The sequence below is a fragment of the Oncorhynchus kisutch genome, linkage group LG14 (assembly GCF_002021735.2).
Source record: "Oncorhynchus kisutch isolate 150728-3 linkage group LG14, Okis_V2, whole genome shotgun sequence".
Taxonomy (NCBI): Eukaryota; Metazoa; Chordata; class Actinopteri; order Salmoniformes; family Salmonidae; genus Oncorhynchus; species Oncorhynchus kisutch.
This window is the reverse complement of record NC_034187.2, coordinates 54,230,992-54,258,246: the sequence shown is the minus strand read 5'-3', so window position 1 is coordinate 54,258,246 and position 27,255 is coordinate 54,230,992. Positions and strand designations below refer to the sequence as shown.

At 47.0% G+C, this 27,255-nt stretch overlaps 1 protein-coding gene across 10 annotated transcripts in view; it reads left to right on the top strand.

Moving 5' to 3' along the window:
- Positions 1-27,255, top strand: part of LOC109903635 (microtubule-actin cross-linking factor 1) — a 250,345-nt gene that overhangs the window by 91,342 nt on the left and 131,748 nt on the right. For 9 of the 10 annotated variants that reach the window (XM_031789328.1, XM_031789338.1, XM_031789336.1 and 6 more), the window contains 2 exons: positions 8,592-8,653; positions 21,262-21,351. In XM_031789328.1, the coding sequence (XP_031645188.1) occupies positions 8,592-8,653; positions 21,262-21,351 (152 nt within the window). Of the gene's footprint in view, positions 1-2,723; positions 5,222-8,591; positions 8,654-21,261; positions 21,352-27,255 lie in introns of those variants that run through there. The other variant, XM_031789333.1, reaches the window with a different exon arrangement.

The window sequence follows — 27,255 nt, the reverse complement described above, 5'->3', positions numbered from 1 at the left end:
GTATAGAACCCTGCCAACTAATATCACATAATTCATTTTGGAATGTTTTACCTTCTGTAAGTTTAAAAAAAGAATTGCCTTGTAATTCTGTTACCAAAAACCCCACATACCTTGAAGATATTTTCTAATGTCTCTCCCTCATGAGGATGGAGGATGATGATAGTTCCCAGAAGTAATAAGTAATAGCAGACCTGACAATTAGTTAGTGATTTTACTGATATCCATTTTGTTTATGAATTATTATTAAAGGGATACGTCGGGATGATCTATTTCCCCAGAGTCGGATGAACTTGTGGATACCACTTTTATGTCTAAAGGAAGTTCATCTGACTCTGGGGAAGTAGATGAAGGTCTTCATTGCCAAAATACTGAAGTATCCTTTGGTCTTGGCCATAGTGGAGTTCGGAGTGTGACTGTTTGAGGTTGTGGACAGGTGTCTTTTATACTGATAACAAGTTCAAAAAGGTGCCATTAATACAGGTGGAGTGGAGTGGAGGACAGAGGAGCCTCTTAAAGAAGTTGTTACAGGTCTGTGAGAGCCAGAAATCTTGCTTGTTTCTAGGTGACCAAATACTTATTTTCCACCATAATTTGCAAATAAATTCATTACAAATCCTACAAGGTGATTCTTCTGGATTTTTTTCTTCTCATTTTGTCTGTCATAGTTGAAGTGTACCTATGATGAAAATTACAGGCCTCTCTCATCTTTTTAAGTAAGTGGGAGAACTTGCACAATTGGTGGCTGACTAAATACTTTTTTGCCCCACTGTATAACCTCCTAACTGTGAAAAAGGGCATTGACAAGGACATAGTTTTAGTTCAAAGAACACACCTGTGTATGTTTTGACTAATCGACAGCAGACAGCAGTCCTTATAACCCCAAACAACCTACAACATAACCTTATAACGCCAAACAACCCAACCTTATAACCCCAAACAACCCAACCTTATAACCCCAAACAACCTAACCTTATAACCCCAAACAACCTAACCTTATAACCCCAAACAACCTAACCTTATAACCCCAAACAACCTAACCGTATAACCCCAAACAACCTAACCGTATAACCCCAAACAACCTAACCGTATAACCCCAAACAACCTAACCGTATAACCCCAAACAACCTAACCGTATAACCCCAAACAACCTAACCGTATAACCCCAAACAACCTAACCGTATAACCCCAAACAACCTAACCGTATAACACCAAACAACCTAACCTTATAACCCCAAACAACCCAACCGTATAACCCCAAACAACCTAACCGTATAACCCCAAACAACCTAACCGTATAACCCCAAACAACCTAACCGTATAACCCCAAACAACCTAACCGTATAACCCCAAACAACCTAACCGTATAACACCAAACAACCTAACCTTATAACCCCAAACAACCCAACCGTATAACCCCAAACAACCTAACCGTATAACCCCAAACAACCTAACCGTATAACCCCAAACAACCTAACCGTATAACCCCAAACAACCTAACCGTATAACCCCAAACAACCTAACCGTATAACCCCAAACAACCTAACCGTATAACCCCAAACAACCTAACCGTATAACCCCAAACAACCTAACCGTATAACCCCAAACAACCTAACCGTATAACCCCAAACAACCTAACCGTATAACCCCAAACAACCTAACCGTATAACCCCAAACAACCTAACCGTATAACCCCAAACAACCTAACCGTATAACCCCAAACAACCTAACCGTATAACCCCAAACAACCTAACCGTATAACGCCAAACAACCTAACCGTATAACGCCAAACAACCTAACCGTATAACGCCAAACAACCTAACCGTATAACGCCAAACAACCTAACCGTATAACGCCAAACAACCTAACCTTATAACCCCAAACAACCTAACCGTATAACCCCAAACAACCTAACCGTATAACCCCAAACAACCTAACCGTATAACCCCAAACAACCTAACCGTATAACCCCAAACAACCTAACCGTATAACCCCAAACAACCTAACCGTATAACCCCAAACAACCTGCGTCCCTATAGTGCAGCGTATCCCGTACGTAGATACACAGCATCTCCTCCTAATAAGGTTAACACTGCCCAATATCAGAGTCATCATAAGTCACAAGGAGCCCAAATTCAATATGTTCTGCTCGTCCAGAGGGCTGCCGGGGGCCCCTGGTAACTGGGGGGGATTACGTAGCAGCCAGGAGCGGAATATCAGCACTTTCTTTCAAAACCTGTTACCCGATACAGGAGTGGTTTGGATATTTGTGAATATTGCAGCTGGATATTTAGGGGAATATCGCTTCAAATGTTGGTCTGGTTGATTTAGATTTGCTATAGGAGTTAATTTCCTGTTTTTATTTGGTTTATACATTCATAACAAATAGGATGTAGGGGGATTGATGGGAGAGGGAGGGAGATGTGCCACTGCTGACAGAGAAGGAGAGTGAAGTGGAAAAATAAGATTTGACAACGGGAGGAGAAGACTTGGTGGAGCAGGGACTTCCTCTGTTTTAATTGAATGAGGACTGAGGAGAGAAGCGACAGAAGAGGAGAGATTAAACGTGATGACAAGAGAGGGAGGGAGCGAGGGATAAGCATACTGCGTGGTATTAAGAGCGTAAGCTCTGCCTGGTATTTATAGTTTGGAGGGCCGGGGGAGAAACGGAGCGGCTGAACAACGCTCTCGCTCTAAAAACCGAGGAGAGAGTCCTCTTGAAAACAAGGATGGAGTGAGCAGAGGGAAAGGCAAAGGACAAACAAGACCGAGGAAGATGAGGATTGGATATGTGGAGAGAGTAAAGAGGTCACTATAGGAGGAGAGAGACACGGTTACTTGAGTGACGCATCATCGACAGGAGGAGAGGAGTGTGTGTGTGTGTGTGTGTGTGTGGACTCTTCCGGCGGAGCGTGTTGTCGTTGTGTGTCACGAGTGTGTGTGCGCGCGCGTCACTGCTTTTGTTGGGGCCGTCGTGGCGTTGTTGTTGTGCCAGCTCTTTTGTATGCTAAACTATAGGTTTTTACCTGGTCTTTAGTATTTCCATAAGAAACTACAGACTGTGATGTCACCCTTGACTGTCAGACTCCCATTGATAATGTCACATGTTCATATGCCGTCACGCTGTTCTACGAAGCGAGGTTGTTGCAGCTGTTTTTGCTGACTCTCTGTTTCAGTTCTACTATTGATTTTGTTCCAGCTTTTTAAATTGAAACATGACAATTGTTGTAGGGGCTAGCGTTGTGAAACGTTTTGAGACGCTCGATGCAACATCGACAGATTTGAAGGGGTGTAGGAATAGGCTAGCTGACAATGCTGTTGCATCAAGGGAATGCTTAGTCATAGGAAAGGGGGCTACATTTTGACATTTGAGTCATTTTAGCAGACACTGATCCAGAGCGACTTATAGTTAGTGCATTCATCTTCGATAGCTAGGTGGGACAACCACATAACACAGACATAGAAAGTACATTTTTCCTCAGAGTAGCTATCAGTAGGGTTACAATGAAGGATGAGTCAACGCTGGGGATTTAGATTGCCGAGACTAAAGTGTGTGTTTGTCCCGTTCTGTGATTGTTCGTTGGTGTCAGGGGACGGTGGCTCTCAGCTCAAGACGCATCTTGTTCACTTGTAGCTAGCTGGTGTTGTGCCCAATCTGCATTGAACCTGCCTGGAGAGGAGTCAAGAAATCTGATCTGGACATTTCTCCAATAGACCTCCTCATTCACACTACAGCCCTGACCCAAAACATTTGTATCATTTTCTCACTGACCAAGGCAGCTACTCAGATTTATGATTATCTGAAGTAAGCTTCTCTCTGTGTCTCTGTCTCATCAGATGACATCACAAGCTCAGCAGATCATTTTGTGATCAGACGAGTGGTCTTAAACACACACAAAACACTCATTGGCTCAGAACGGGGGCTCTACAATGGACAGCCAGGGGGTTTCTTCTGGGATTGTGGCAAATTTTTGTTCCCAGGCCTAGAAAGAGCAAAGAAAAAGATTGTAAATGATGTTGGTTACAGTCTAGGGCTAGCAGTGTCTGGTTTCTGTTAGAGAGAGCAGTGTGTGTGTGTTCACATGGCAACAGACTGGAATCTAAACACTGGAGTCTGCTGCTTGCTTGATTGCTTGAGTGGATGACATCATCATAAAGGGACACTTCAGCACGTTCTCTTTTTGACTTCCTTATTATTTACCTCAACCAGAGTTTGATAAACAATCTCTCTCTACAACCACCTCCTTCCTTTGCTCTGGAAGACTGAAGAAGGAAAACCCCTCTTATTTCCAACTGTGAACGGCAGACAGTTTCCTCAACCTGCTGTTGCCCCGTCTTGACAGCATACACATCTTAACCAGAGGACTGCAGCCTTAAGATACTTTGAGAGAGAGCGGGAGGGAGAGGCTGAGAGAGGGAGAGAACCGCAGCTCTGAACCTGCTTTATCTGCAGAGCCACTGCTCAACAGCTGCATTTTAGAGCGCAAGGTGTCTGTCCTGCACCAGGAGTAGAGTGAATGAGGGACCGTGCCTTAGGCCAGCGCGGTAGCAGGGGACAGGAGTGACCGAGGGAGTGCGAGACAACGAGAGTGGAAGAACCAGAGGGAGGGGTTGGAGGGGCGGTCTTTATTTGCCGGAGGGGAGGGGGCAGCCTGTGACTTTGACACACACGTGTGACTGCTCCAGTGAGGGCTGGCCAGGAGTTTAGAAATGGCAGCGACCGCAAGACCGGCGGAAAGAGAGTGGGTACAAGGGAGCGACAGGCAGAAAGAGGCAACCCAGAAATGAGTCCCTCTACCTGTCTGAGACACGGGGAGACTAGTCCTTACAATAAGTGTTTTTGGGAGAATCAAATTCATTGGAATACTCTTGTTTTGACATTGTGGAAACTGAAATAGCAATTTGTGTACTTTGCCTCTCCCTGGTGTGCTCCCTGGCTTGGAATAAGACACGTGGACTTCCTCTGAGAGAGACTACTCTTGTTCTGGGATTGCGGAATAGTGACTCGTTTACATTGCCTCTCTCTGGTGTGCTGCCTGACTCTGGAATCACACGTGGACTTGTGCACTGGGAGAGAGAAGAGGAAGTGACTTTAGAAGCCGGGTGAAGGAAAGAGGAAGGAGAGAAATACAGAAGGATAGAACAGTAAAAAGAAGGATGTGGCGGGACTACCATAACGAGTCCAGCCTCAATGCCCACCTGCACTCCATCATGTGCTGTGCAGGTCAGTGTGTGTGTGTGAGAGAGACGGTATGTGTAGTGTATGCATGTGTTGTACACTGTATAGCAGCTATGTGTTATTTACACAGGCTCAATAAAACGTTTTTCTGCGTGTAGGATGTCACCAGGTGTCCTGTGTTTTGTACATTGAATAAAACAAATATAAACGCAACAGTTCATATAAAGGGAATCAGTCAATTGAAATAAATTAATTAGGTCCTAATCAATGGATTTCGCATGACTGGGAATACAGATGTGCATCTGTTGGTCACAAATACCTTTTTAGAAGATTTGTAGGGGTGTGGATCAGAAAACCAGTCAGTATCTGGTGACCACCTTATGCCTCACCCAGCATGACACACCTCCTTCACATAGAGATGATCAGGTTGCTTGATTGTGGCCTGTGAAATGTTGTCCCACTCTTCAATGGCTGTGTGAAGTTGCTGGATATTGGCGGGAACTGGAACACGCTGTCGATCCAGAGCATCCCAAACATGCTCAATTGGTGACATGTCTGAGTATGCAGGCCATGGAAGAACTGCGACGTGTTCAGCTTCCAGGAATTGTGCACTGATCCTTGCAACATGGGGCCGTACATTATCATACTGAAACATGAGGTGATGACAGCTGATGATTGGCATGACATTGGGCCTCAGGATCTCATCACGGTATCTCTGTGCATTCAAATTTCCATCTATTTAAAATGCAATTGTGTTCGTTGTCCGTAGCTTATGACTCCCATTTCCATTGCCCCATGGTTCCATTGGGGTTCTCTGTTCACAACGTTGACATCAGAAAACCGCTTGCCTACACGATGCCATACACAATGTCATGTCTGCCATCTGCCCGGTACAGTTGAACCCGGGATTCATCCGTGAAGAGCACACTTCTCCAGCGTGCCGGTGGTCATCGTGCAAACACACAGTTTCATCAGCTGTCCGGGTGGCTGTTGGAAGCCGGATGTGGAGGTCCTGGGATGGCGTTATTACACGTGGTCCTGCGATTGTGAGGCCGGTTGGACGTTCTGTCCAATTCTCCAAAACGTCAGGCGGCTTATGGTAGAGAAATGAACATTAAATTATCTGGCAACAGCTCTGGTGCACATTCCTGCAGTTAGCATACCAATTGCATGGTCCCTCAAAACTTGAGACATCTGAGACATTGTGTAGTGCGGCAAAACTGCACATTTTAGAATGGTATTTTATTGTCCCCAGAACAAGGTGCACCTTTGCAATGATCATTTTGTTTCATCAGCGTCTTCATATGCCAAACCTGTCAGGTAAAGGGTAAATGCTCACTAACAGGGATGTAAACAAGTTTGTACACAGAATTTGAGAAAAATTAGCTCTTTGTGAGTATGGAACATTTCTGGGATCTTTTATTTCAGCTCATGAAACATGGGACCAACAATTTACTTTGCGTTTATATTTTTGTTCACTATATTGTTGTCTGTGTGTGTGTGTGGTGTACTGTTGACATCTTGAGCTATTTGTGCACTATATCGACCAATGTTTACAGTGTGAAGACTCACTCTAGTAGTGGTAGTGTGTGTGCGCACATTATTTGTGTTTGTTTTTGTTTTTGGATGGTGTTGAGGGGTGTATACTGCTGAACAATGCCTCCCTGTGTGGTAGAATGCGTGCCTTTCCGTGGCTGTCACACATACAAACACAGCACACACCCTGTTGGTGTACAGGCTCTGCCCTTGGCAATGGACATGCGTTTCCACTGGCAGTTGCCAATGTGGGGTATCGTGTTAATTCCCATGTCAAACTCTAGGGGGCGCCATGCTTGTTTAATATACTGTCACCAATAGCCGATTTTGATGAAGACATAGCCTCACCTAAATGTCACAAAGAAAGCCATGTGTTACCGCTGAGCCGGCTAGGCCAGCTTACCAGGCAGGTTTGTTAACGAAGGCATGCTTTTCTGTTGAAACTATTTAGCAAGACTGTGTTCAAATGTGTGTGCCTGGGGCGTGCCCCCGGAGTAAAAATATCATAATGAGTCATATAGTGTGTTACCTTGCCCCGCTAGGTTTGACCACGTTCAGGTATTTGACCTGCATTTCCACACTAAAATATCACTCTGTCGTTATCACAAAGAGCCTCAATGCTGATATAGAAGCTCACTAAGACCACTTGTTCCCATTACAGTATGTAAACACACGTGTGTGTGTGTGTGTGTGTGTGTGTGTGTGTGTGTGTGTGTGTGTGTGTGTGTGTAATGTATGTATGTAGGTAGGTCTATCTGGGGAGAGGAAGTGAGACAACATATCTTCCCCCCCACATAGCGACTCTGTTTATAGTGTCACCTTGGCAACCACATCAACAGTGGAGTTTATCAAGGTCAAGTTGGGGAAATACCAGCAGGAACTATTCTCTGATTGGTTGGCGCAGAGAAGGGGCGAAAGCAGTCACTAGTTGGCCATGCTAGAAAAGACAAGTGTGAATATAGCCAAATATTATATATTCTCATTATAGGGGGTATAATATACGATTGGAATGTGACTTTTGGTTCGTGGTTCGATTCATGTAACTTGTTAAATAGCTCCACAACGTATATCCTTTCTAACATGGCCTGCTAGTAACAACCAGGGGAACACAGGAGGAGGCGTCCCAATGGAGTGAGTCAGATATGAACGGGAAGGCGGGAAAAGCGAAGCCACCCATCTGCATGTCATACACAGAGACCCGGATATGAGGAGAGGAGGAGGAGTGGCTCCACGTGGGGGAGGGGAGGAGATAACAGCAGCGAGGCCTGCCGTCAGGTTCTGTCCTGGGAATTGCCGTGTCACTGGACTGAGCTCAGAACAGGCGGCAAAGGACATAGGCTGGGAGGCTGCTGCATTGTGCTAAGACCCCTGGCCCAGTCTCTGCAGCTACAGCTGGGATCGACCAGCTCAATAGGCGGCTTTTCTCTGCTTCATTAAATACTGAGTCATGGTGTGTGTGTGTTTTGTTGGAGTGCCTGCGTGTGGGGCAGGGGGGCAGGGAGAGGGGAGGGGGGTTCATGCGTATGTACCATGCATCCTATGCTGTGTCCATATGGAGATTTCTGCAGTGTCACAAACAAGCTGCGGTGTCACGAACACTCAACAAACGTAGCGCCCTTACAAAACAGAGGTGTGACGAGGCTCAATTCTCCCAGAAACGACCAAAGCAGCAGGCATGACTGTTGAGCCCTCCATTCCAGACAAATACATTTAGTAGAGCGCTGCCTGGTTAAATCTGGTTGAACGCTGCGCTCCCAGACAGCCTCGGTACAGAGATGTTTCAGGGCCGTGCTTGTAAACAATACAGAGGTGAGGAATGACGCTGTACTTGTTGTTTAATGAACTCTCCTTTTCCCCTCCTTCCCTCCCTCTACTCCAGATGAGCGAGACCGGGTGCAGAAGAAAACCTTCATGAAATGGGTCAACAAACATCTCATCAAGGTACGGTACTGCATCGCAGCATCATTTTGGGGGTTGGTGGGGAACACACACACACAGAGGTATCACGACTTAGAGCATCGTAGAAATGAATGAGCTAGGATGGTAGTTCTGGATGAGTTGTTTATATTCCACACAGGGCTGAATGAGCCCTGCCTCCAGCACGGACTCTGTTATGTTCAGGCTGGTAGGAAGGCCTGGAAAATGGTTAAAGACTCCAACCACCCAGACCATAGACTATATTCTCTCTGCTTCCCCACAGCAAAACGGTACCGGTTCATCAAGTCTGGCACCAAGCAATGAGACGGATAAATAGTTAACAAAATAGATCACTAGTCTGTGTATCTGAGTTAACCTTGTTTCTTTATTTTTGCACTGTCTCTATGCACACTCACCGGGCCCTACACACTAACACACTGTCTCTATGCACACTCACCGGGCCCTACACACTAACACACTGTCTCTATGCACACTCACCGGGCCCTACACACTAACACACTGTCTCTATGCACACTCACCGGGCCCTACACACTAACACACTGTCTCTATGCACACTCACCGGGCCCTACACACTAACACACTGTCTCTGCACACTCACCGGGCCCTACACACTAACACACTGTCTCTGCACACTCACTGGGCCCTACACACTAACACACTGTCTCTATGCACACTCACCGGGCCCTACACACTAACACACTGTCTCTGCACACTCACCGGGCCCTACACACTAACACACTGTCTCTGCACACTCACCGGGCCCTACACACTAACACACTGTCTCTGCACACTCACCATGCCCTACACACTAACACACTGTCTCTATGCACACTCACAGGGCCCTACACACTAACACACTGTCTCTATGCACACTCACAGGGCCCTACACACTAACACACTGTCTCTATGCACACTCACAGGGCCATACACACTAACACACTATCTCTATGCACACTCACAGGGCCCTACACACTGTCTCTATGCACACTCACAGGGCCCTACACACTAACACACTGTCTCTATGTACACTCACAGGGCCCCCCACACTCACTCACAGGGCCCTACACTCACAGGGCCCTACACACACACACACACACACTCACAGGGCCCTACACACACACACTCACAGGGCCCTACACACACACACTCACAGGGCCCTACACACACACACACTCACAGGGCCCTACACACACACACTCACAGGGCCCTACACACACACACTCACAGGGCCCTACACACACACACACACACACACTCACAGGGCCCTACAACACACACACACACACACTCACAGGGCCCTACACACACACACTCACAGGGCCCTACACACACACACTCACAGGGCCCCACACACACACACTCACAGGGCCCCACACTCACAGGGCCCCACACACACACACACACACACACTCACAGGGCCCCACACACACACACACACTCACAGGGCCCCACACACACACACTCACAGGGCCCCACACTCACAGGGCCCCACACACACACACACACACACTCACAGGCCCCCACACACACACACTCACAGGGCCCTACACACACACACACACTCACTCCACTCACTCACTCACTCACTTAATCCATCTGCTCACTCACTCACACATGCACATACATTTATATTGACTCTACACACACACACCCACTCACATACAAGCTGCTGCTACTCTTATATCCTGATGCCTGGTCACTTTCAGTGGTGGGAAGTACTTAAGTAAAAATACTTTAAAGTACTACTTAAGTTTTTTTTGTGTGTGTGTGTTATCTTTCCTTTCTATTTATATTTTTGACTAGTTTTGCTTCACTACATTCCTAATGCAAATGATGTACTTTTTACTCCACGCATTTTCCCTGACACCCAAAAGCACTCATTACGCTTTGAATGCTTAGGACAGGACAGGAACATGGTCTAATTCACACACCCCTACTGCCTCTGATCTGGCGGACTCACTAAACACATGCTTCGTTTGTAAATGGTGTCTGAGTGTTGGAGCATGCCCCTGGTTATCTGTCAATAAAAAAAAGCTTTCTGCTTTGCTTAAAAGAAGGAATTTGAAATGATTTTGACTTGAACTTTCTATTAAGGTATCTTTTACTTTTACTCAAGTAGGACAATTGGGTACTTTTTCCACCAGTGGTCACCTTACCCATATACATGCACTACATGATCAAAAGTAAGTGGACACCTGGTTGTTGAACATCTTATTTCAAAATTATGGGCATTAATATGGAGTTTGTCCCTCCTTTGCTGCTATAACAGACTCCACTCTTCTGGGAAGTCTTTCCACTAGATGTTGGAACATTGCTGCGAGGACTTGCTTCAATTCAGCCACGAGCGTTAGCTATGTCGGGCACTGATGTTGGGCAATTAGGCCTGGCTCTCAATCGGCGTTCCAATTCATCCCAAAGGTGTTTGATGGGGTTGAGGTGAGGGCTCTGTGCAGGCCAGTCAAGTTCTTCCACACTGATCTCAACAAACCATTTCTGTATGGACCTTGCTTTGTGCACAGGGACATTGTCATGCTGAAACAGGAAAGGGCCTTCCCCAAACTGTTGCCACAAAGTTGGAAGCACAGAATTGTCTAAAATGTCATTGTATGCTGTAGCGTTAAGAATTCCCTTCACCTTACCTAAGGGGCCTAGCCCAAACCATGAAAAACAGCCCCAGACGATTATTCCTCCTTCACCAAACTTTAAAGTTGGCACTATACATTGGGGCAGGTAGCGTTCTCAAACCCAGATTTGTCCGTCATCACTCCAAAGAACGTGATTCCACTGCTTCAGAGTTCAATGGCAGTGAGCTTCACACTACTCCAGCCGACGCTTGGCATTGCGCATGATGATCTTAGGCTTGTGTGAGGTTGTCCGGCTGTGGAAACCCATTTCATGAAGCTCGCGACGAGCAGTCACTGTGCTGACGTTTGTTCCCGAGGCAGTTTGAAACGCTGTGGCGAGTGTTGCCATTGATGAAAGACATTTTTTTTTTTACACGTTACGCGCTTCAGCGCTTGGTGGTCCTGTTCTCTGAGCTTGTGTGGCCTACCACTTTTCGGCTGATCCGTTGTTTCTCATAGACGTTTCCACTTCACAATAACAGCACTTACAGTTGACCAGGGAAGCTCTAGCAGGCCAGACATTTTACAAGCTGACTTGTTGGAAACGTGGCTTTCTATTGCGGTGCCACGTTGACAGTCACTGAGCTGTTCAGTCACGCCATTCTACTGCCAGTGTTTGTCTATGGAGATTGCATGGCTGTGTGCTCAATTTCATACACCTGTCAGTATCCCTGCACATTGGAACTGACCCTGTAGTATCCTTATTTACGGTGTTATTCTTATTCCTCATTCGTTTTTGTTGTATTATTACGTTGTTATTGATTGCTGCATTGTTACGTTTTGAGTTTGCAAGAAAGGCATTTCACTGTACATGTGCATGACTTTGAAACCTGAAACCACCGCAGACGTAGATCACATAGACTGGGCATTCCACCACATGACTGTGGAATGGGGTGTCTGACCTCATAACTCTCTAGTGCGCTGCGTATTTCTACGCTGTAATGTAAGTCGGTCAGACGGACTGAGGATGGGGCACCAACGTTGGCACACACACTGCTGGCCCGGCACCACTGTCTGTAACATTAGACAATGTTCAGTTGGCGTTAAGGAGAGTTTTATTTACTGTAGCTGGAGAGAGCAGGGACCTTTCACTGTCTGGGAGGGAAGTCATTAATTAAAGAGAGGGGAAGAGGACTTAAGGAGAGCGAGAAGGATAGAGGCAGAAAGATGACTCAAGAAGGATGTATGGTTTGCGGCGATAAATAAATGACAGGGTAAATGACACCTGTATTTGGTATTGATATACATAAATATCCACTGGGATTCTCCAGGAACTCGTATTTCCTCATCAATCTACACACAATACCCCATAATGACAAAGAAATACCTTATTAACATGAGTATTCAGACCCTTTGTTGTGAGACCTGAAATTGAGGTCAGATGCATCCTGTTTCCATTGATCATCCTTGATGTTTCTGCTACTTGTTTCTGCTACTTGGATTTGGAGTCCACCTGTGGTAAATTCAATTGATTGGACATGATTTGGAAAGGCACACACCTCTCTCTATGTATGGTCACACAGTTGACGGTGCATATCAGAGCAAAAACCAAACCATGAGGTCGAAGGAATTGTCCGTAGAGCTCTGAGACAGGATTGTGTTGAGGCACAGATCTGGGGAAGGGTACAAAAACATTTCTGCAGCATTGAAGGTCCCCAAGACCACAGTGGCCTCCATCATTCTTAAATGGAAGAGGTTTTGAACCACCAAGACTCTTCCAAGAGCTGGCTGCCTGGCCAAACTGAGCAATCGGGGGAGAATGGCCTTGGTCAGGGACGTGACCAAGAACCAGGATCGAGGGAAAGATGAACGGAGCAAAGTACAGAGATCCTTGATGAAAACCTGCTCGAGAGCACTCAGGACCTCCGACTGGGGCGTAGATTCAGCTTCCAGCAGGACAACGACCCTAAGAACACAGCCAAGACAACTCAGAAGTGGCTTTGGGACAAGTCTCTGAATGTCCTTGAGTGGCACAGCCAGAGCCCAGACTTGAACCTGATCCAACATCTCTGGAGAGACCTGAAAATAGCTGTGCAGCAAGGCTTCCCATCAAACCTAACAGGGCTTGAGATGATCTGCAGAGAAGAATGGGAGAAACTCCCCAAACACAGTTGTGCCAAGCTTGTAGCGTCATACCCAAGAAGACCCGAGGCTGTAATCACTACCAAAGGTGCTTCAACAAAGTACTGAGTAAAGGGTCTGAATACTTCTGTAAATGTGACATTTCAGTTTTTCATTTGTAATACATTTTCCTGACTCTCTCTCACACACACACTTGGAAAAAGTCAAGGGGTCTCAATACTTTCCGAATGCTCTGTAAGTTAATTGACTCGTGGCAGGACATGTTGTACAGTCTTAGACTAAGACCAGAGCGATACGTCTTTCGTCTACTGTAGTCCGGCATAGAATGAATCATCCAGGCTCCTTTATAATCCTGTCCTATCAGTCTAGTATCTAATACCGTTGTCAGTCCACCCCAACGCAGGTGTTTACATAGCACACAGCCACAGAGCTCGTGGCTGTTCAGCAGAGGCTGACAGACGGTACAGGTGACGACACGAGCCAGTCAGTCTACCTGTTCCTGTGTTTGTCTTGGCTCCCGCTATTCACTGACATCACGCCGATCTACCTGACTGCACCCATGTTTATATCAGCTGACAGACGTGTGTGTGTGTGTGTGTGTGTGTGTGTGTGTGTGTGTGTGTGCACCGTCATGTGGTCAGGTCCGGGTGTATGGCTGCCTCTCAGAGTGTGTGTACAGATCAAACACACACGTCCATATAAAACACTGCCTTCACCACAAACTGTTGGGACCTGTGTTGACAGCTCGCCAGGAATGCAGTGTCATAACTAGGGCTGGTTTTCCAGACACTGATTTTAAACCTAGTCGTGGACTAAAAAAACAACATATCGTACCGAACAAAAATATAAAGGCAACATGTAAAGCCCTCAAACTCAACTCTGGACCTCGAAGCCAGTGCCACTGCATTTCTTCTAATCAGGAACTGATTTAGAACTATGACTCCGGGTGGGTGCAATTCATTATGAGGCAGAACAGAAAACCAGCAGGCTCCGGACCTCGTAGGGTAAGGGTTGAATACCTCTGATGTAACGTGTTGGTCCCATGTTTCATGAGCTGAAATAAAAGATCCCAGGAATGTTAAACACGCACAAAAAGCTTGTCTCAAATTTTGTGCACAACTGTATTTACATCCCCTGTTAATGAGCGTTTCTCCTTTGCCAAGATCATCCATCGACCTGACAGGTGTGGCATATCAATAAGCTGATTAAACAGCATGATCATTGCACAGGTGCACCTTATGCTGGGGACAATAATAAAGTCCACTCACTCTAAAAAGTTCAGTTTTGTCACACAACACAAATGCCACAGATGTCTCACGTTTTGAAAGAGTGTGCAATTGTTACCAGAGAATTGAATGTTCATTTCTCTACCATAAGCCACCTCCAATGTCATTTTAGTGAATTTGGCAGTGCGTCCAACCGGCCTCGTTTAACCACGCCATCCCAGGACCTCCACATTTGGCATTTTCACCTGCAGGATGGTTTGAGACCATCCACCTGGACAGCTGAAGAAACAGGAGTATTTCTGTCTGTAAGAAATTCCTTTTGTGGGCAAAAACTCATTCAGATTGGCTAGGTCTGGCTTCCCAGTGTCTGGCTTAATATGTGTCTGGGAACCAGCCTTAGACACACACACACACACACACACACACACACACACACACACACACACACACACACACACACACACACACACACAGTAGATCTTTACCGGACAAGGCAGGGAGCTGTGGCACATGGAGACATTTAGTTGCAGAAAGAGGACGGAAGAAGACAGTGGATACTTGTGCCTTTTTGGTGGATCTCAACAGAAGAAGCAGAGTGTGCAGTGCACCAATATACACTGAGTTTACAAAATGTTAAGAACACCTTCCTAATATTGAGTTGCATCCCCCTTTTCGTCTTCACAACAGCGTTCCACTGAGATGCTTTGCACATGTTGACTCCAATGCTTCCCACTGTTGAGTCAAGTTTGCTGGATGTATTTTGGGTTGTGAACCATTCTTGATACGCATGGGGAAACTGTTGAGCGTTTTAAAAAAAAAACAGCAGCGTTGCAGTTCTTGACACAAACCGGTGCGCCTGGCACTTACTACCATACCCCGTTCAAAGGCACTTAAATCTTTTGTCTTGCCCGTTCACCCTCTGAATGGCACACATACACTATCCATGTCTCAATCGTCTCGAGGCTAAAAAATCCTTCTTTAACCTGTCTCCTCCCCTTCATCAACACTGATTTGAAGTGGATTTAACAAGAGACATCAATGAGGGATCATAGCTTTGACCTGGATTCACCTGGTCAGTCTATGTCATGGAAAGAGCAGGTATTCTGTACACTCAGTGCAGATGACCCCAAAAACACGAGTTCAGCCTCGCATACAAAGAGACTTCATGTACGTGTGTGTGTGTGTGAGAGACCCAGGTGCACTCGTTGGGTGGCACCACTCTAACTGTAGCACAGCAGTGGAGCTGACCGCTGCGAGTAACCAACCATGACGTTTCCGCTGACTGAACAACACCCAGATACAGCTTGCACGTTTTATCAACCCCCAACACTGTTTACGGTAGTCTGGTCCCTGATCTGTTTGTGCCTTCTAACCAACTCCTTTGGTTATTGCCACCCTTAACATGCACAGATCTGGGACCAGGCTTCTCTCCGTGTATCCCAAAGCTGGGCTGTGATTCACCAATTATTAGCATCAATGGATGAATGAATTCTGTAGAAAAGAAATGACTGCACTAGTTATGTAATCAACTACATTCACACCAATTCTGATTACAACACGTGTCGTACTTCGGATCTCCCGGTTGAATAGGGAAGACATGCATGAATCATAGAGGCAGAGAAATAGTTCCATTAAGTGTAATGAAGATGACCACACACACACACGCTAAAACACTCTTATCGCACGAGAGATCATTTCCAGTCAGAAGTAATAACAACCCCCCATGATACCTATCTAACACACAATCAACTCTTCAACACCCACGACCAGCCAAACACATCCCCTCTTTCTCATCACGCACTGAGGCCAACCTTCCACACATCGATGGATCGAGTGTGTTTATTAGCCAGAGAGCATTGAGAGACCGAGGGAGAGGTGTCACGTGAACAGGGGACTGAGAGCGGTTGCAAAGGAAGGAGAGAATAAAGGAAGGGAGCAGGGCAACAGAAGGATGTGAGGAAACTGTCTCGGTGGCTTCCTCTCTCCTTGTGTGTGGGGTTAGGCTTCCTAAGCAGGAGACTCTGACTCTATTTCCAGTCCTAGACTATTGAGATGCACCCATGAGGAGAGCTGACCGTTGACCAACAGGACATAGAGAAGGCCCGTTTGTTTCTGTCGCCGGTCGACTCCTCGGATTAAAAGGCGCAAGTCGCCCTCTGCTGGCAGAATGTTGAATTTACACGATTGCAGCTTCACGAAGTGTTTTGTGTTTTTACAGCTTGTGCCGTTTGCTGTGTTCTGTAATATTGCACAGTGGTCCTCAAACATATATGTGTTGTGAATGTGAGCCGCTAAAAGCCTGGCCCAGGCTCATGTGACCGTTTTTAAGATGATTCTGGGTGCTGAGATTAGTCTAGACCTAGTATGGCTCAAGCCACAACCCAGTTTTACCCAGGCCACAAGGACTGTTTTTAATCAAACCCTTAACCCCAAGACAGAATTTAAGTCAGGTCAGTGTACACACACATACACACCTCCCTTCACCACTGGCCCCTGCCCTTCAGCCAAGGTAACCAAAGAGCACTGTGGGTAGTTTAATCTCTCTCAGGTCTGTGATGGGGCTACAGTGTGAACGACAGAGGACTCCTGTCGTTCACACTGCTTTTCTTTTTTCTCGGTTTCTGTTTCTCTCCCAATATGTTCCTAGGTTATCAGTCACTCAATGAAGACCAAGAAGGTAGCACAAGCAAGAGTGGCTACGTCTCCTTATAATGAATTGCTAGTACATAATCCCTGTCTTCTAGAACATGACTAGGCTTCTATCACACTCAACTGCCCCCCCGTTCACTCAGCTTTATTTTATTGCTTCGCCTCATGTTCACCTCTTTCCTGTCATCCTCATTTCCTCAGCCTTTTTCTCTCTCTCGTATGTACATTTGTAATGTGATTGTTTGGAGGTTGTGATGGTTTGCAATGTGTTAAGGGTAGGGAGGTGTTTTCAGTGTAGTGAGGATGTCTCATGGAAGTAGGACAAAAAGTCTCTCTCTATTTCTCTGCTCTCCTCTCTACAACGGCTCCATTGCCTCGGGTTAAACCACAAGTCATGGTCAGCTGTGAATGAGACAGTAATTAGCCTCCGTCTCCTTTCTCTAAATGCCCAGTCCCTCCTTTCCTTTCTCTCCCTCTTTTAAAAAAAAATTCCTGGTTCTTAGCACTGAGCTGTTTAGCCTAGTCATTGGGAGTCCATCAGCAGGGTCTGAGAAGATGGCCCACTTTCTCACAAAGGGTGCTCGAAATAGGCCTGCCAAAGCTGCTGAGTCGCCGTGCCAACGGTTGTCCCCGGACTCCTCGGCCCTGAGACGCCACATGGGGTCACAGTCGGAGCACAGTATTTGTCGCCCTGGCAACTAGGGTCCCTAGGAGCATTGCTTATGTCAACAATGCTATGCAAACACTGAGATTATTTGAACAAGATGAATATGTAATTAACTCTGTTTTTCTTTTCCTCTCTCTCTCTCCCCATTTCTCTCTCTCCCCATTTCTCTCTCTCCCCATTTCTCTCTCTCCCCATTTCTCTCTCTCCCCATTTCTCTCTCTCCCCATTTCTCTCTCTCCCCATTTCTCTCTCTCCCCATTTCTCTCTCTCCCCATTTCTCTCTCTCCCCATTTCTCTCTCTCCCCATTTCTCTCTCTCCCCATTTCTCTCTCTCCCCATTTCTCTCTCTCCCCATTTCTCTCTCTCCCCATCTCTCTCTCTCCCCATCTCTCTCTCTCCCCATCTCTCTCTCTCCCCATCTCTCTCTCTCCCCATCTCTCTCTCTCCCCATCTCTCTCTCTCCCCATCTCTCTCTCTCCCCATTCTCTCTCTCCCCATTTCTCTCTCTCCCCATTTCTCTCTCTCCCCATTTCTCTCTCTCCCCATTTCTCTCTCTCCCCATTTCTCTCTCTCCCCATCTCTCTCTCCCCATCTCTCTCTCTCCCCATCTCTCTCTCTCCCCATCTCTCTCTCTCCCCATCTCTCTCTCAATTCAATTCATTTCGCTTTATTGGCATGATGTAACAATGTACATATTGCCAAAGCTTACAATAACAATATTATATACGTATACAGTAGAGTATACAGGAGAGGACATGTGCAGGTCGATTGGTCTGTCAGACACTGTCCCTCATCTTATGGCAGGCAGCAATGTAGTGCGCTGCCAACCCACAGCTCTCTGTGTCCTCCCCCAACAGAACGGGTAGCCTATCCTCATCAGAGAGGTCTTTGAAACCTTGAATAAGGGTTTCACATTTGGGAAAATGACTCTCTAATTGTTTTATATTTTTTACATTTTGTCAGGAAATGCAGCTCTGTCTCAGGTTCTGCTGTTGGTCAGTGGTTGCACAGCCTTTCCTCTACAGGGAGACAGGTTCTGCTGTTGGTCAGTGGTTGCACAGCCTTTCCTCTACAGGGAGCCAGGTTCTGCTGTTGGTCAGTGGTTGCACAGCCTTTCCTCTACAGGGAGCCAGGTTCTGCTGTTGGTCAGTGGTTGCACAGCCTTTCCTCTACAGGGAGACAGGTTCTGCTGTTGGTCAGTGGTTGCACAGCCTTTCCTCTACAGGGAGCCAGGTTCTGCTGTTGGTCAGTGGTTGCACAGCCTTTCCTCTACAGGGAGACAGGTTCTGCTGTTGGTCAGTGGTTGCACAGCCTTTCCTCTACAGGGAGCCAGGTTCTGCTGTTGGTCAGTGGTTGCACAGCCTTTCCTCTACAGGGAGCCAGGTTCTGCTGTTGGTCAGTGGTTGCACAGCCTTTCCTCTACAGGGAGCCAGGTTCTGCTGTTGGTCAGTGGTTGCACAGCCTTTCCTCTACAGGGAGCCAGGTTCTGCTGTTGGTCAGTGGTTGCACAGCCTTTCCTATACAGGGAGCCAGGTTCTGCTGTTGGTCAGTGGTTGCACAGCCTTTCCTCTACAGGGAGCCAGGTTCTGCTGTTGGTCAGTGGTTGCACAGCCTTTCCTCTACAGGGAGACAGGTTCTGCTGTTGGTCAGTGGTTGCACAGCCTTTCCTCTACAGGGAGACAGGTTCTGCTGTTGGTCAGTGGTTGCACAGCCTTTCCTCTACAGGGAGACAGGTTCTGCTGTTGGTCAGTGGTTGCACAGCCTTTCCTCTACAGGGAGCCAGGTTCTGCTGTTGGTCAGTGGTTGCACAGCCTTTCCTCTACAGGGAGCCAGGTTCTGCTGTGGTGCAGTGGTTGCACAGCCTTTCCTCTACAGGGAGCCAGGTTCTGCTGTGGTGCAGTGGTTGCACAGCCTTTCCTCTACAGGGAGCCAGGTTCTGCTGTGGTGCAGTGGTTGCACAGCCTTTCCTCTACAGGGAGCCAGGTTCTGCTGTGGTGCAGTGGTTGCACAGCCTTTCCTCTACAGGGAGCCAGGTTCTGCTGTGGTGCAGTGGTTGCACAGCCTTTCCTCTACGGGGAGCCAGGTTTTCCTGTGTCTACCCTTCTCAATGGCAAGGCTGTGCTCACTGAGCCTGTACTTTGTCAAGGTTTTTCTAAGGTTTTGATCAGTAACCATGGTCAAATATTTAGCCACGGTGTACTGTCGATTTAGGGCCAGATACCACTGCATTTTACCTTGTGTTTGTGTTTCCCAATAAGCAATATAGTTTTGTTTTGACTGTGTTGTAATTTGGTTTATCCTGATTGATTGGATGTTCTGGTCCTGAGGCTTCAGTGTGTTAGTAGAACAGGTTTGTGAACTCAGGACCAGCTGACTCTTTTCTTTGCTCAGCTCTTGGCATTGCAGGGCTTGGTAATGATATGAGAGGGGGTCACTGTATTTTAGATGTTTCCAAAACTTAATTGCTCTTTTTTGAGTTTTTATTATTAGTGGATATTGGCCTAATTCTGCCCTGCATACATTGTTTGTAGTTTTCCTTTGGACATGTAGGAGAATCTTACAGAACTGTGCATGCAGGGTTTCAATGGGGTGTTTGTCCCATTTGATGAAATCTTGTTTTGCAAGTGGACCCCACACTTCGCTGCAATGAAGTGCAATTGGTTCAATGACACATTCAATTGGTTTTAGCCACATTTTAATAGGTATTTCAATTTGAATGAGCTTTTTAATGGCGTAGAATGCCCTGCGTGCTTTCTCTCTCTGTTGATTCACTGCCTCATTAAGGTGTCCAGTTGAGCTTATTTTTAAACCTAAGTTATTGTAGTGTGTGCAGTACTCTATATATTTTGTACCAATTGAGAACTTTGGTCTAATTCCCTGAGATCTGGATCTTCTCTGGAAAATCATTATTTTAGTCTTTTTGGGGTTACTGCCAGGGCCCAGGTCTGGCAGTACTGCTCTAGCAGGTCCAGGGCCCAGGTCTGGCAGTACTGCTCTAGCAGGTCCAGGGCCCAGGTCTGGCAGTACTGCTCTAGCAGGTCCAGGGCCCAGGTCTGGCAGTACTGCTCTAGCAGGTCCAGGGCCCAGGTCTGGCAGTACTGCTCTAGCAGGTCCAGGGCCCAGGTCTGGCAGTACTGCTCTAGCAGGTCCAGGGCCCAGGTCTGGCAGTACTGCTCTAGCAGGTCCAGGCTCTGCTGTAGGCCATGTGCTGTGGGGGTTTACTGCCAGGGCCCAGTACTGCTCTAGCAGGTCCAGGCTCTGCTGTAGGCCAGGTGCTGTGGGTGACAACCAGCATAGGTCATCTGGGAAGAGCAGCCATTCAACCTCTGAGTTGTTTAATCTCTCTCTCCCTCTCCCCATCAGGTGAGGAAGCACATCACAGACCTGTATGAGGATCTGAGAGATGGACACAACTTGATCTCCCTCCTGGAGGTCCTCTCTGGAGTCACCCTGGTAAGACACACACACACACACACACGGTCACCAACCTTCACACCTCGACAACCATCACACACACTGTCATGCCCGTTACATTGTATACCGGGGCATGACCCTGAGACACACCCTCCCTCACATTGAGGAAGACCTCGAAGTGAACTCGGGTTGATTAACACATCGTTGTCTAATAATGTCTAATAATGAGGGAAATGCATGTGTCCCCATCTAAACCATTTATTCCTTATAGTGCACTACTTTTGACTAGAGGCCAATGGGGCCTGCTCACAAGTAGTGCACTATGTAGGGGATAGGGTGCCATTTCAGATGCAGCCAGACTTTCTTGGAGCACATGATGACTCATTTCCCGGCGCACATGATGACTCATTTCCCGGAGCACATGACTCATTGTAACTGACAGACGGGTGGACTAACATGAGACTGCTGACTAGGTCCACCTAGAGCAGGGGTGGGCAATTCTCCAGGGCCTAATTGGTGTCACAGTTTTGCTCTAGCTAACACACCTGACTCAAATAATCACCTAATCATGATCTTCAGTTTAGAATGCAATCTGATTAATCAGGTGTGTGTTCTAGGGATGGGGGAAAAGTGTGACACCAATCAGGCTCCCGAGGACTGGAGTTGCCCACCTCTGATTTAGACGCTGATTCTCCTTTTACTGTCTGTGTGACACATTCACCTCACATTTCAACCACAGAGAGTGTGTTACTGTGTATGAGAGAGTGTGTTACTGTGTATGAGAGAGTGTGTTACTGTGTATGAGAGAGTGTGTTACTGTGTATGAGAGAGTGTGTTACTGTGTATGAGAGAGTGTGTTACTGTGTATGAGAGAGTGTGTTACTGTGTATGAGAGAGTGTGTTACTGTGTATGAGAGAGTGTGTTACTGTGTATGAGAGAGTGTGTTACTGTGTATGAGAGAGTGTGTTACTGTGTATGAGAGAGTGTGTTACTGTGTATGAGAGAGTGTGTTACTGTGTATGAGAGAGTGTGTTACTGTGTATGAGAGAGTGTGTTACTGTGTATGAGAGAGTGTGTTACTGTGTATGAGAGAGTGTGTTACTGTGTATGAGAGAGTGTGTTACTGTGTATGAGAGAGTGTGTTACTGTGTGAGAGAGGGAGAGAATGTGTGTGAGAGGCTGTGTGTGTGTGTGAGAGGCTGTGTGTGTGTGTGAGAGGCTGTGTGTGTGTGTGTGAGGCTGTGTGTGTGTGTGAGGCTGTGTGTGTGTGAGAGGCTGTGTGTGTGTGAGAGGCTGTGTGTGTGTGAGAGGCTGTGTGTGTGTGAGAGGCTGTGTGTGTGTGAGAGGCTGTGTGTGTGTGTGAGAGGCTGTGTGTGTGTGTGTGAGAGGCTGTGTGTGTGTGTGTGTGAGAGGCTGTGTGTGTGTGTGTGAGAGGCTGTGTGTGTGTGTGTGAGAGGCTGTGTGTGTGAGAGGCTGTGTGTGTGAGAGGCTGTGTGTGTGAGAGGCTGTGTGTGTGTGAGAGACTGTGTGTGAGATGCTGTGTGAGACTGTGTGTGTGTGTGAGTGAGGGAGACTGTGTGTGTGTGAGTGAGGAAGACTGTGTGTGTGTGTGAGTGAGGGAGACTGTGTGTGTGTGAGTGAGGGAGACTGTGTGTGTGTGTGTGTGAGTGAGGGAGACTGTGTGTGTGTGTGTGAGTGAGGGAGACTGTGTGTGTGTGTGAGTGAGGGAGACTGTGTGTGTGTGTGTGAGTGAGGGAGACTGTGTGTGTGTGTGTGAGTGAGGGAGACTGTGTGTGTGTGTGTGTGTGTGAGTGAGGGAGACTGTGTGTGTGTGAGTGAGCGGGACTGTGTGAGTGAGAGACTGTGTGTGTGAGTGAGAGAGACTGTGAGTGATAGAGACTGACTGTGGGAGTGAGAGAGACTGACTGTGTGTGAGAGAGGCTGTGTGTGTGATGCTGTATGTGAGAGAGAGAGAGTTACTGTGTGAGCGAGAGACTGTGTGTGAGTGAGAGATACTGTGTGTGAGAGAGAGAGAGATACTGTGTGTGTGAGAGAGAGATACTGTGTGAGAGAGATACTGTGTGAGAGAGATACTGTGTGAGAGAGATACTGTGTGTGAGAGAGAGAGATACTGTGTGTGTGAGAGAGAGAGATACTGTGTGTGAGAGAGAGATACTGTGTGTGAGAGAGAGATACTGTGTGTGAGAGATACTGTGTGTGAGAGAGAGAGATACTGTGTGTGAGAGAGAGAGATACTGTGTGAGAGAGAGAGATACTGTGTGTGAGAGAGAGAGAGATACTGTGTGTGAGAGATACTGTGTGTGAGAGAGAGATACTGTATGAGAGAGAGAGAGATACTGTATGAGAGAGAGAGAGATACTGTGTGTGAGAGAGAGAGATACTGTGTGTGAGAGAGAGAGATACTGTGTGTGAGAGAGAGAGATACTGTGTGTGTGAGAGAGAGATACTGTGAGAGCAAGATACTGTGTGAGAGAGAGAGAGATACTGTGTGAGAGAGAGAGAGATAGATACTGTGTGAGTGAGAGAGACTGACTGTGTGTGTGAGAGACTGACTGTGTGTGTGAGAGGCTGTGTGTGAGAGATGCTGTGTGTGAGAGAGTGAGAGAGAGTGAGAGAGAGATAGATACTGTGTGTGTGAGAGAGAGAGACTGTGTGAGAGAGAGAGATACTGTGTGTGTGAGAGAGAGAGATAGATACTGTGTGTGAGAGAGAGATAGATACTGTGTGTGAGAGAGAGAGAGATACTGTGTGTGAGAGATACTGTGTGTGAGAGAGAGATACTGTATGAGAGAGAGATACTGTATGAGAGAGAGAGAGATACTGTGTGTGAGAGAGAGAGATACTGTGTGAGAGAGAGAGATACTGTGTGTGTGAGAGAGAGATACTGTGAGAGCAAGATACTGTGTGAGAGAGAGAGAGATACTGTGTGAGAGAGAGAGAGATAGATACTGTGTGAGTGAGAGAGACTGACTGTGTGTGTGAGAGACTGACTGTGTGTGTGAGAGAGGCTGTGTGTGTGAGAGAGTGAGAGAGAGTGAGAGAGAGATAGATACTGTGTGTGTGAGAGAGAGAGACTGTGTGAGAGAGAGAGATACTGTGTGTGTGAGAGAGAGAGATAGATACTGTGTGTGAGATACTGTGTGTGTGAGAGAGATAGATACTGTGTGTGTGAGAGAGAGATACTGTGTGAGAGAGAGACTGTGTGTGTGTGAGAGAGAGATACTGTGTGAGAGAGAGAGACTGTGTGTGTGAGAGAGAGAGAGAGATAGATACTGTGTGTGAGAGAGAGACTGTGTGTGAGAGAGAGAGATACTGTGTGAGAGAGAGACTGTGTGTGTGTGTGAGAGAGATAGATACTGTGTGAGAGAGAGAGACTGTGTGTGTGAGAGAGAGAGAGATACTGTGTGAGAGAGAGATACTGTGTGAGAGAGAGAGACTGTGTGTGTGTGAGAGAGATACTGTGTGAGAGAGAGAGACTGTGTGTGAGAGAGAGAGATACTGTGAGAGAGAGAGACTGTGTGTGTGTGTGTGTGAGAGAGATACTGTGTGAGAGAGAGAGACTGTGTGTGTGAGAGAGAGAGATACTGTGTGAGAGAGAGACTGTGTGTGTGTGTGAGAGATACTGTGTGAGAGAGAGAGAGATACTGTGTGAGAGAGAGAGACTGTGTGTGTGAGAGAGAGACTGTGTGTGTGAGAGAGAGATACTGTGTGAGAGAGAGAGATAGATACTGTGTGAGAGAGATACTGTGTGAGAGACTGTGTGTGTGTGTGAGAGAGAGATACTGTGTGAGAGAGAGAGACTGTGTGTGTGTGAGAGAGAGAGATAGATACTGTGTGTGTGTGAGAGATAGATACTGTGTGAGATAGATACTGTGTGAGAGAGAGAGACTGTGTGAGAGAGAGAGACTGTGTGAGAGATAGAGACTGTGTGTGAGAGAGAGATAGAGACTGTGTGTGAGAGAGAGATAGAGACTGTGTGTGAGAGAGAGATAGAGACTGTGTGTGAGAGAGAGATAGATACTGTGTGTGTGAGAGAGATAGATACTGTGTGTGTGAGAGAGAGAGATACTGTGTGAGAGAGAGACTGTGTGTGTGTGTGAGAGAGAGATACTGTGTGAGAGAGAGACTGTGTGTGTGAGAGAGAGATACTGTGTGAGAGAGAGACTGTGTGTGTGTGTGAGAGAGATACTGTGTGAGAGACTGTGTGTGTGTGAGAGAGAGAGACTGTGTGTGAGAGAGAGAGATAGATACTGTGTGAGAGAGATAGATACTGTGTGAGAGAGAGATACTGTGAGAGAGAGACTGTGTGTGTGTGAGAGAGAGATACTGTGTGAGAGAGAGAGACTGTGTGTGTGAGAGAGAGAGATAGATACTGTGTGTGTGTGTGTGTGAGAGATAGATACTGTGTGTGAGAGATAGATACTGTGTGAGAGAGATAGATACTGTGTGAGAGAGATAGATACTGTGTGAGAGAGATAGATACTGTGTGAGAGAGAGAGACTGTGAGAGAGAGATAGAGACTGTGTGTGAGAGAGAGATAGAGACTGTGTGTGAGAGAGAGATAGAGACTGTGTGTGAGAGAGAGATAGAGACTGTGTGTGAGAGAGAGATACTGTGTGTGACAGAGATAGATAGATACTGTGTGTGACAGAGAGATAGATACTGTGTGAGAGAGAGAGACTGTGTGTGTGAGAGAGAGATAGATACTGTGTGTGACAGAGTGTGTACGGGAGGAACTTTTCATCTTGCTTTTCAGAAATTTGGCCTCTTAGCAGTTTACTTCTTGATTATTGCCTCAGCTGCATTTTTCATTTCTTCCTGCTCTACCTCTTTCTCACGTTCTCTTTCTCTTTGATCTCTTTCTTTTGGACAATCACCTCATCTTCATCCCTCCATGCAATTCTTTCATCCTCCATCCACTCTTCTCTCACTCTCCTCATCCCCCCTTCCCCTCTGGACGGCAGCAGCTCAAGGGCGTGTCCTCGCTGAGGAGGGTGTGTATCTCCCGAGCTCCCCCGCTCATCTTGCTCGGGGGGGAGGAGGTGGAGGATGGAGCTCAGGGAGTACGTTTGACCCCCCCCCCCCCCCCCGGATCCTCACCCCATAGACAGTGCTTTAAGACTGCATGCGCGTGAAGTGCATTTAAGTTCTATCCTAAGACACACATTTACACGCTGACGTGTCTCATGTCTCACACAAGCATTTTCACACTACAAGCAGTACAACAGGGTAACCAGACAAAACCTCCTTAGACATTCCTTCAAGGGTTAAATAGGCTTTTTTTAATGGTTTTATTTTGTCAGCATCTTGGCTGGGGCTGTGTAACTGTGGCCTCTTCTCCCCCTGACCTTCCCCTGACCTCTCGTCCTCTGAATGGAGTTCTCTGTCTGGCCTGAGTGCTCCTCATAACCCTGCTTCTATACTGGTACTGCAGCGTTGACTATACCCAGCACAGCACACTGTGACACACACTCCTGCATCTTGCAATTCTAGCAGCTTTGCTGTGTGTGTTTTCTGTCAGACTGTCAGTGATTGACTGAGTGAATGTGTGTGAGTCAGCCAGCCAAGGACTGTGTGTTTTGAGAGAGCGGCAGGGGAAAATGTGTGTGTGTGTGTGTGTGTGTGTGTGTTTGAGAAAAGTATTAGACTGTTTAAACCAGCATGGTTTGCAGATGTACCTTTTCTGGTTTGGAGAATGTTTTTCCTGGGTTGTTTCCTGCTCTGCTGTGAGGATGCTTGTTGGCATGTCTTTGACAACAGTTGAAGACAGCGCCCTCTAGGAGAATGCCGTGCCATTACAGCGGCCCAGGCGTAGTTTCCCCCCCCCTCACTGCACTTTGAATTGGGAACGACACTTGTCACGGCTTATATATCTCTCTCACTGGTCAGCATTGTGAGAAGATCTCCCGTTTTCCCCCCAT